This window comes from Nymphaea colorata, chromosome 3 (assembly GCF_008831285.2).
Source record: "Nymphaea colorata isolate Beijing-Zhang1983 chromosome 3, ASM883128v2, whole genome shotgun sequence".
Lineage (NCBI taxonomy): Eukaryota > Viridiplantae > Streptophyta > Magnoliopsida > Nymphaeales > Nymphaeaceae > Nymphaea > Nymphaea colorata.
Genome location: NC_045140.1, coordinates 26778432 through 26789739, shown reverse-complemented (window position 1 = coordinate 26789739; position 11308 = coordinate 26778432). Strand labels below are relative to the sequence as shown.

The 11308-nt window shown below is 39.0% G+C and overlaps 1 protein-coding gene across 1 annotated transcript; it reads left to right on the top strand.

The window, feature by feature from the left end:
- The first annotated feature begins 2360 nt into the window (after positions 1-2360).
- On the top strand, positions 2361-5769 carry LOC116249648 (protein GAMETE CELL DEFECTIVE 1, mitochondrial). Its single transcript, XM_031622830.2, has 3 exons — positions 2361-3293; positions 4605-4794; positions 5193-5769. The coding sequence occupies exons 1-3, from the start codon at positions 2527-2529 to the stop codon at positions 5409-5411; spliced, it is 1176 nt and encodes a 391-aa protein (XP_031478690.1). The 5' UTR covers positions 2361-2526; the 3' UTR covers positions 5412-5769.
- The last annotated feature ends 5539 nt before the right edge of the window (positions 5770-11308 follow it).

Here is an 11308-nt window from a genome sequence, read left to right as displayed (position 1 = left end):
TCTACTTTATCGTTAGTGGTATTCAATCACTTTTTACCAGAAACATCAATAAAAACCGCGTAAACTTAAATTTTCACTGACATTACATGTAAGCTTTAGTTTAGGAGTCTACACTGGCGTTTGCAGCAAAATGCCGATGAAGCCTTTATGGACGTTTCACCGCAAAACTTCAGACTGAAGTTGTCTCTAGTTTTTTACTTACATTTCTCGTGTCAGTAAAACATGACTTTTTTGTGGTGCACGTGATTGAAATTTTGTCCATAAGATAAGATAACTAAGGCGTGTTTGAATTGGTAGCGGAGAATGTTATCGACCCGTTCATTTCACACCCACAACAAATGAAATTGTTCAACTAGTTGGAGAAATTGGTAAAAACCGGACACCTAGGTCAGGGATAAAAACCAGACCCTTTCATTTTGATTTTTAATATGTTTTTTTTTTTTTTGCAACCTAACTTTAGTGACATGACCTTAATGCAAAATATATACTAAGTTGATTATTTGTTATCCTTTGATAGTGTTTTTATATAAAAAAAAAATGAATGGCCCCCATATCATGATAATAAAAAAAAAAACAGCATTTTTCACTAAAGGAACTTTAAACAAAGTATGTTTTATATCAAAATAGTTTTTAAAAATACATTAATAAGTTTATCTTTTCCTTAAAATAGTTTTTTAATGAAAAAATAAAAGATACTGCTTTTTTAAATAGGAAGTCTTCCATATAGGATGTTGATCCTTGGTCTTCTTTAATTTAAATTTATTGTTAAATGAGTGTTTTCTCTATCCTGCCCAATGAATTCCATTGGCTGGGAGGTAGACTTTTTGCCTCATGCCCATTGAATTAGTTGTTCTTGTAATAAAAAAAACAATGTGATTGTGTCTTTCTTGCAATATATTGTTTTTTAGTTGTGATTTTTTGGAAAGAGGGTGTCTGACCAAATAAACATTGTGTTTTGTTCCGAATGTTTTAAATAAACGACACGCACTTCAAAAATATTATGATATTAAGAAAATTTGTTTGTAAATCCAATCAGTAAATGCACTATTATTTGTTTGGATGAAACTTAAAAAAAAAAAACCCCTTTTTTGAAAAACTAACATAGTGGTTGGATGGCATTCTAATACAGATTCTTAGAGATGTAACAGCTTTTTGCAACTAAAAAACAGTTTTTTTTAGAGAATTTGATGACAGCAAAACCAGGTTTTCTCAAAAATAATTTTTAAGGAACTGGGTTTTCAGAAGGATTTGAATAACCTCGTTCTTCTGGTTATTAAAAAAAATGAGTTGTAAATGTATTATCCAAATACATAAACCAGATTTTAAAAAACTAATTAACAACTATTTTTCACAAAGGCAAAGTTTTCAAAACAATTTTTTTTTAAGGTGCCATCCAAACATGGCCTTATTTGTGAAAACCTAACTTTCTAACTACGCTTTAAAACTTAGTTTGTATACTGAATGGCAAAACTAAACAAAGTAATTAAACCATGAGGTGGCCAAACTATTTACGCTATTTTGAAATGTTGTTTTGTTAAAAATGGTTTTTTCATAACCGTTTTTAGTAATCACCTAAACACAATTTAAACCCCATTAAAGAACCGAGCAGGGTAGGGCCCGCAAGGGCGATGGCCCCACCTAAAAAAAAAAAAAGTTAAAAATTTACATGTAAAATTTTAAAAAAATTTCAAATGCAAAATTAAGTTTTACTTCTAAAGCAACATTTTAAAAAGCAACGTTTAAAGGTGCCATCCAAACCTGCTTTATATTTCTTTATTGTGCCCTTAAAACATCCGTCAGGGGTTAACCAAACCTTTAAAGGTATAAATAAAAACCAAACCCTAATTTTTATATAAATACAAATTTTAATTATAAATATAATTGATAGATACGAGACTAATTGGGTAAGGGATAAAACCAGACCTTTTAATTCATGTTAAAAAAAGTTTGAAACAAAATAAGAACATTTTTAATGTGTCTATAAACACTCATTTAATATAAATCATGAGTTAGTTCAGTCATTTTTGTAAAAATAATTGATCCTTATACTATCAAAAATTGGATGTTATAAAAATAGTTTATTTTTTAACTATTGAAAATTATTATTTAAATAAAACAAACAACTAAGTTAATATATGTTTCTCATCAAATTACTTTGAAATCTATGGTTTGATTATAAAAAAGTATTTTAATAATTAATTTTAATAGGTTTGTTTTTGACGAAAATCCCGACTGGTAGCTTTCTAATGTAATCAATACCTTTGATCCTCAGATCCAGTACGACACCGTATCGGATCGTGTTCCAACAATAGATAACCAAATCAAGTAAGGATCCAAAACCTGATCCAATCCATAACCACGATCTGTGATCCCGAAGATGGAAAAAAAAAACCTCTCTACTCGCCATCTCCTCGTGAGAGCCTGCGTGTAGGGTTTAAGCCGGCGCGTTGTCGGAGATTTGCAGGAAAATGCCGTTATCATTTCTCCGATAGGAGGAGGAGGAGGAAGAAGAAGAAGACCAAGAAGATGATGCAGAGGGGCATTAATCGACTCATATCGCTTCGTAGATTCATCTCTTCCCCCACTCTTGGGCAGCGTTTTCCGTCCATCCCCAAATCTTCCTCCCTAGATCTCCCGGACCATGCTTCCCGCCCAAAGTTCTCTTCCTTCGCTGCCGTTGTAGGTTCTAGAAGCTTCACAAAACGGTCAGGTCGAGGCGGAGACGAGCAAGGCGATTCTTGGGATCGGAGGTGGAGAGATTTCGAGGACAAGAAGGGCGGGGACGACGGGAACGCTGGTGGCTGGGATTCCATCTCCTCTTGGTCTACGGGGTTGACGGAGGAGGACTTCGAGGGGAAGGCCGTCGGCCGCCGGGTGGGTCCTCATGCTCCTCCTCCTCCTCCTCCTCCTTCGTCCTCGTCCACGGAGGACGCGGGGCAGGCGGCGGATACTGACGACCTTGTGGCGGAGATCCAGAAGGAGAATCGGCGGAGCAGGGAGTACGTCGATAGCTGGGAGGAGCGGATGAAGGAAACTAGGGTTCTGTTGAAGCAGATAAGGGAGCCTGGAGCGCGAGGTTCTTACCTCAAGGACTCGGAGAAGAGCGAGATGTACAGGCTGCATAAGGAGAACCCGGAGGTCTACACGGTCGAGCGCCTCGCCAAGGACTACAGGATCATGAGGCAGAGGGTGCACGCCATCCTGTGGCTCAAGCAGGAGGAAGAGGAGGAGGAGAAGAGGCTTGGCCACCCATTGGACGATTCCATCGAGCTTCTGCTAGATACTTGTCCCGAGTAAGAGAGCTGCTGATTCTCAAGTCTGTTGCTTTTTCATTCTATAGTGCGTCCTTTTGTTCTGCTCATTAGTAAATCTTCGCATTTCAATCGAAAGAAAGACGGTCTGAAATGAAAAAAAAAATACACTGAAATACTGCTGACTATTTAGCCACTCAGTTTCTATGTTGGGGAGGGCCTCCTATAATTTTTTTTTTTTCTTTTAGCTAGGTTCCTTAAATCGTGCGGGGAGCCCATTTTGTTCCTTGAAACTTCCCATGAAATGGGAACCCATATTTTTTTCTTCTCGGAAGATGGCAATAGAGGAGCTTCTCCTAGGATAATTGTTAGCAGATCCTCGAGTGAAGGTTGCTTATACTTTCAAAGAGATGTTTCAGTATATATTTCCATGTTGATCACCTTGAGAAGACTTATCTGAATCTACTCTCAGGGATATTCTAGATTTGATTATTGAAGTATCATAAAAAGCAAATGGGATCAGAGATTCAGTACCATAGAAAGGGGGATCAGTATCATGAAAAGCAAATGGGATTATGATCAGTGTGTCCCTACTACTGAACCAATCCGCTGTCCTGGAAAATGTATTTTGAGAAGAATTGGTTTTGTTGTTTTCATTTGCCATTCTTGTACTCTTGATGTTGGTGAATGGATAGTGTTCCTAAACCCCAAGTGTTCCTAAACCCCATATGCAAGGTGTCCGCCTTTAATTGTGGTAACTGATATTACTCTCAGTATGGGTTTTAGGTTTGTTGAGGTTAACTTATTTTTATTCTTCGTGTAAATTACTGGACTTATAACCTTGCACCTGTACCTTTCGCAGTTCCTTCGTTTTAAAATTTCTGAATTCTTTGAGTACCTTTCTGGTGTTACATTTAATGGTTTAATGTCCAAAATACATTTTTTTCTGGTGGGATAGTGCTGTCTGGATTTGCTTAAGTGTGAGTTTGATAAGTATATTAAGTAGTAAATACATGGAAACCATAGGATTTACTGAAATCTTTAGCACCAGCTACACTAGCAATTGGAAAAAGTCATTGAGAAAGTTCAAATACAAGAAACAAGAAAGTAAAAGGGCACCTTTCAAGAGGTCATGTGATAAGGAGTTTGATGTGTTAATGTGGCAGAATTTGACTATGGGAGCTCATGTATCTTTGAACTAACAATTGGACTATGGAACTTAATACATACATATATGTGTGCCTGTGACTCTGTGTGTGTATATAAATTTGCAGTTTGACTATGGAAATTATTGTCTTTAAAATAGCTGTTTTTTAAAATTGTTTTCTTAATTTCTATTTTTTTCATTGGCAGATTTTTCAACTCACATGATAAGGAGTTTCATGTGGCATCCCTTCCTTACAAGCCGGAATTTAAGGTGATGCCAGAGGGCTGGGATGGCACTGTCAGAGATCCTGATGAGGTTCATTATGAGATCTCAGTCAAGGAAGATGAAATGCTTTATCGGGAGTTTGTACAGCGGATGGAGTTCAACAAGAAGAAAGTAAGACAATGAATTTCTTACGATCTTTTTCAGTAATATGTTTGGTTGCTCTTGGAGTGTGAATCTGCATAGCTTTAGCAGTTTAGCTGGCTATTAAGAAATTAGGACATTTCGTCTATGACAGTTTCTCAAAGAGCATATGCCATTTAGCAGAAAAGCAGGCTTTGGCTAGTTATTTTGATAAACAAATGTCACTTTGTAACTGAATAATGTGAACCTTTTGCATTAGTTGCATAATGTGGGCTTAAGTAATTGGAAAACCTGTATGGGAGGCTTTTGTTATGCATCTTATTCGCTTTTGTTGTCTTTTCTCAATATGCTGCCTTTTGCATTTTGTTTGTGTTTCTCCATGAACTTTACACCCAATATATGGAAATAACTATATTTGATCCTCGCAGGAAGCTGGAGAGGTAAAGTGCCACAAGTATAGCAGAAGGCGACCATCTAAAGGGTGGAATATTACAATTGAAAAGTTAGGCCCCCGTGCAAAATGTGGAGGAAGCGGTGGCTGGAAATTTGTGAGCTTGCCTGATGGTTCAAGTCGTCCATTGAATGAAATGGAGAAAATGTATGTTAAAAGGGAGACGGTCCGGCGGCGTCGCAGGATACTCCCTTGATTATTTTTTACTTCAATTCCTTGAGCTTCGTTCGTTCATTGGAGGTGGACGATGCCTACATGGCATTCTGTTTTGACTGTTGGAAAAGGAAAAACTTGTTTGAAAGAGGCACGTCTGTACCACTTTTGCATAAGGTTCGGCAATGCCATGCTATCTTTTTGCTTCGTCAAAATTGGAGTTTAGGCCAAGGCAAAGGAATATCCTGGCCGTAAGTTATTGGATTCAGTTTTGCCTGTGCATCTGTATTTAGTGGTATATCGTCTTTTGCTATTGTTGTTTCAATGGCGATGAATATGGCATGTCTCTTGTTGTGTTCCACAAGAATGTGTGGGGAAAATGGAATCGAAAAACTTCTACATGATATGCCTTCTCTGATGGGACGCCTACCTTAATTTTTTTTTATTTTGCAATTGTTTTCATGCCACTTTATATAAAAAAATTGAGATAGTGTTACTGTTTCATGTATTTATCTTAAAAAATACAATAGATTTATGAAACACTTCTTAGAGAGTCAAATGAATCTAAACCAATTTTTAGGTTAAATACATGATATAGTAACACAATGTTATTGTTTCTAAATTGCTCATAAAAATAACATTTTATAAACCTTTTTTTTTCAAGCAAAGATACATTGGAGGGTATGTTACTGTTCCATTATAACCAAATGACCCCTTGAGGAGCTGCTGTTCTTCTGAGTGAGATTGATCCATCACTAAGGTTTTATCCAACCTCTTGTTTTCTTAGGCAGAGTTTGCTTTAGGTGTATTGGGGTGCTTTCCATGGTAGGCTTCTACTTGTACATTGGTGATAATCTATTTGAAGTATGCTCCTGCCATACAAAGTGGAGATTCTTTGCTTTAGGTGCCTTTGGGTGCTTCCCATGGTAGGCTTCAACTTGTACATTGGTGATCATCTGTTTTTGGTGATCCTCTGTTTTGAAGTATGCACCTGGCATACCCATTGTGCCAAACCTTGTATCCACCCATGTGAATGGGTGCAACACTAAGGCCGCCACCCTCACGTCCTTGGAGCTCCGACCAGTTAATTAGTTAATTTGTTCTGTCAATGAATGCTACAGTTAGGTCAAGTAGTTGGAGACACAGACTTGGTTGCCGGCGTGTATGTTTTACTTCCCTGTAGATATTAGTCATGAAGGTTTCTCAGTCGGACAGATCTTAAGTTTGAGGTTTCCGCGTGTTCAATTGGGGTTGGTGGAGATCCCTCAGAGATGGGTGAAATTTTATCCGGGAAGTATTTATCTTCCCTGCAGTTCCCGAGTCTAAATTCCCCTTCTGCTTTAGCATATTTTATTTTTCCCTCGGAGAGTCTCATCATTGATGTCTATGGGAGACGAATGCTGCTGGCATAAGTTCCTCGTATGATTTTCTGTTCATTCAAGGGGTACTTGATTCATCTTGCAAACATCACGAGAGTCCGTTCCAGGCATCCGGTTATGCATGGGGGGAGCAGGAGTGCAGGATGCGACAAATTCCACGTTATTTTTTAGTGAAAATGGACTGGGTGTCAGAAGAATTTTGTTTTCCATGTTTGAACGCAAAAACATTCCAGTTACATAGTTTTGAGGTAAACTGTGGACATTCAGTCCGTCCAATAATATCTGCCGAGAGGGGCATCAGTGCCCCACCTCATGACCATTTCACCCTTTTTTCTTGGTGGCAGAGCGAGAAGCATTTTTCTATGGTTCACTAAACATATAGTTAACAAATTTTCAATTGGCTATGAAACAGTGTCTCAGCTTTCATGGGACTCTCCTATATAATTGGACTCAGATTTAATCAAGTTCAACCATTAATTTAAGCTTTAAAACAATTAGCTCCGTATAACATACGCCCCACACAACCCCCACTTGTCTACACCCTTGTTTCTTCTGTTACACTTTCAATGGTGAATCCAAAATTTTCGAGAGACCATGCATAGACAAAGGATAATGGTGGGTCTGCACAACGAGCCGAGCCAACTCGGGCTCGACTCGAACTCACTCGAAAAAACTTAGCTCATGCTCGACTCATTTATAAACGAGCTAAGTTCGAGCTTACAAATATATTTGAAACGATAAACGAGTCGAGTTTGAGTTTCAGGAACTCAATTCATTTATACTCGACTCGACTCACACAGGTACTCTATATAATATTGCCAAAATGGGTTCACCGGTTTTAACTTTTAGGGTAAAACAAATTTTTACATGTTACATGAATGAAAGCTTGTACAAGTTAAACCAGTTAATGCTTACATGAGTTAACACTAAACGAATTAAATGGACTAAACGAGTTGAGTTCGAGCTCGATTTTGTGTAGTCGAGTCAAGCTCGAACTTGCTGTAAGGAGCTCGACTCGAAGTTTGAGCGGAGCTTGAGTTTTGAGTTTTTTGAGCCGAGTCGAGCTCGAGCTGACTAAGCTTGGGCTCGACTCGGCTCGTGTGTATCCCATGGTGGGTGTCTCAAGGCACACTGTTTAAATGAGGAGTGTATGACTCAGACAATTTGTCTCAGACCTCTTTCTCAGTCACTCAAACATATGAACTGTCAACAATTAGAGTGCTTCCGTCTGTTTCGTGTTTGCCCAAACATCTGTACTTAGAAATCTAACCATCTTAAGCAACTGCATCGGCGGCTCATTATTGTGGCTTCTTGGATTCCTCCTTGACTATTTATGGATCCAACAAGAAGTTTCCCAGCCCCCACCTGACTACATAAGGTTTTGTCACCATTATTTTAATCTTTATGGAGGCAGTTCTTTACATCACGGTGGTGGAGCCAGAAAGACAAACAATATGTAATTTTTTAGTTGATAGGAAGCACAAATATGCAAACTTATGTGCTTATATACAGTTTTTGGAAGGGCTCCAATCAGCATATCTCTGCCATGAGCAAAGGTTAAAGTGAGTACTTTCCCAATCTAGAACACCAATTTGCTACAACTGTAAATCAAAACAACACGATAGGTCGGGTTGCCACAGTACTCTACTAATGGATGTTATTTCTACATTGAATAAGCCTTCCCCAACAAACCATCCAATTATCTCTGCATCTTAGCTGCATTTTTCACTGAACCGACAGATCTTACTTTCCATGAGTCTAGGAACATACTAAGCTGAAACCAACTTACTTTATCAGAATTCTGGCTTGAGATCTTGCCTAACAATTGCTGTGTTTACCAGCTTTGTTACACTTCTTTTGGGCAGATGTTGCTGGTATAGGAGCATCCTACTCGAGTGTTCTTAGTCGGCATTTTTTGTGTGCAATTTGTGTGTGGTTGTGTTCGCTAAGTTTGTCATTTGTGAAGCAACGTTTTCTACACAGAAAGTCTAGGCAATATGGTAAAAAGGATTATCATCAGTCTGCTTACCTCCATAATGATAGGTCGTATGTTGCATGATCAACTCTGCTCCATATAGCTTCTTCACCATGGAGTCCTAGGGCGGTATGCGAGTCGAGTCAAGCTCGAGCTGCTCAAGTTTGAGTGACTCAACTAAAAAAGTTTGGGCTCCATGGCATAGGCTTGAGCTCAATGATACAGTGTTGAGGTCGAGCTTGACTTGCTTAACTTGTTTATATTAACTTAACATTTCTCATTTCTTTTAACTCGTTAACTTGTTTAACTGGTTTCTTTTAACTAATTCAATTACGAGCGACCATCTAACAAAAACTCTAAACAAAGAATGCACATATTCTACATCCAAATAAACCGGTTTCATATAGTCGGCAAACCGGTTTCTATGACTCGGTGAACTAGTTTTATGTAGTCGAGCTGCGCTAAGTTTAAATGAGTCGAGTACTTGCAACTCGAACTCGACTTGCTTAACATTTTGAGTATAAATTTAGACATAGGCATAATGATTTGAGCTCAAGTCGACCACGAGTTAGCTCGACTCATTGTGGAGCCCTAGCATGGAGCCTGCCAAAATATTAATTAAATAATTAAATCAAGCACCGAAAGCGGACATGGTATTTTAAGGTAATAGAAGGAAGGGTGGGGTTTTTTTGGCTATCAGCCACACTGTAGGAAGAAATACTCTTCTTCAACAATAAAAAAAATTGAGTGTTTGAATAAAACAGCAAAATAATAGGATATATACGTAACCAAAGTCATGAATGTGGATGGCATGAATCTCTTTGTTTATCTTTGTTGTTATCCATGGTGATGGTCAGCTGCAGAGCTAGAAAGTTTTAGCTAGGTGGCACCGATCCATTTTACTATTGTCATTGATTGGGTGCATATAGAGTTACAGGGCATCAGCCTGGGGTCTGGTGTGAGCACCCCATATGGTTAGGCTTAGTCCAACACATGATAATAAAACTTTTATAAAGGTTTACACAAGCTGGGTTGCGCAGATGCCCACTCTAGCTCCATGGTAGCTCTCTGATAAAGATAAGTGTTGACTGAAGGAAAGGAGAGATTCCCATCATGCAATCTGCAATCTTTTTCGTGAAAGAATCAAGCAGGAATTGCCATGCGTTGATGTCCAGCCACCAGATGTCGACACCATGCCAAACCAAAAAACTTTTGATGCACTTCTTTGTTTTCTTATTGTGCGGATGGTAGATTAAGTTAAACTGAAGGCTGTGAAATTTCAAATCATTGCTGTAGCGTGTCTCCTGAGATTACCCGATCTCGTCGCATTGAATATGACTTAGGGCGCATTGTGGTATGAGATTGTAGAATCTCAGATTCTAGAATTTCAAACCCTTTGAGTTCTAATAGATCCTTTCCTTGGTAGATACAAATATAAATGTAAACTTTGTATCTTGAAGTTTCAAGACAAGTTAAACTCTTCTCTTCTCTTAGTTGAGAAACAACCCGACCCACTCCCGGGCTCGGGCCCTTGGTTCGACGGAGCCCCCTAGCAATTTCGGTTCCAATCTTAAAAAAGCTAGGAACCAGGACAATCATCTCATTAAAGCCTCCCTTTATAAGCCCTTGAAGATCCCTCACAATCTTCGATACGGGACTAAATATCTGGGGTGTTACAATCCACCCCCCTTAAGGCACACGCGTCCGCGCGTGTGGGACCCTAGGTCCGAGTGTTGAAACTGCTCTGATACCATTATAACAACCCGACCCACTCCCGGGCTCGGGCCCCTGGTTCGACGGATCCCAACCCGCCCCCTAGCAATTTCGGTTCCAATCCTAAAAAAGCTAGGAACCAGGACAATCATCTCATTAAAGCCTCCCTTTATAAGCCCTTGAAGATCCCTCACAATCTTCGATACGGGACTAAATATCTGGGGTGTTACACCAACACATGATAATAAAACTTTTATAAAGGTTTACACAAGCTGGGTTGCGCAGATGCCCACTCTAGCTCCATGGTAGCTCTCTGATAAAGATAAGTGTTGACTGAAGGAAAGGAGAGATTCCCATCATGCAATCTGCAATCTTTTTCGTGAAAGAATCAAGCAGGAATTGCCATGCGTTGATGTCCAGCCACCAGATGTCGACACCATGCCAAACCAAAAAACTTTTGATGCACTTCTTTGTTTTCTTATTGTGCGGATGGTAGATTAAGTTAAACTGAAGGCTGTGAAATTTCAAATCATTGCTGTAGCGTGTCTCCTGAGATTACCCGATCTCGTCGCATTGAATATGACTTAGGGCGCATTGTGGTATGAGATTGTAGAATCTCAGATTCTAGAATTTCAAACCCTTTGAGTTCTAATAGATCCTTTCCTTGGTAGATACAAATATAAATGTAAACTTTGTATCTTGAAGTTTCAAGACAAGTTAAACTCTTCTCTTCTCTTAGTTGAGAAACAACCCGACCCACTCCCGGGCTCGGGCCCTTGGTTCGACGGAGCCCCCTAGCAATTTCGGTTCCAATCTTAAAAAAGCTAGGAACCAGGACAATCATCTCATTAAAGCCTCCCTTTATAAGCCCTT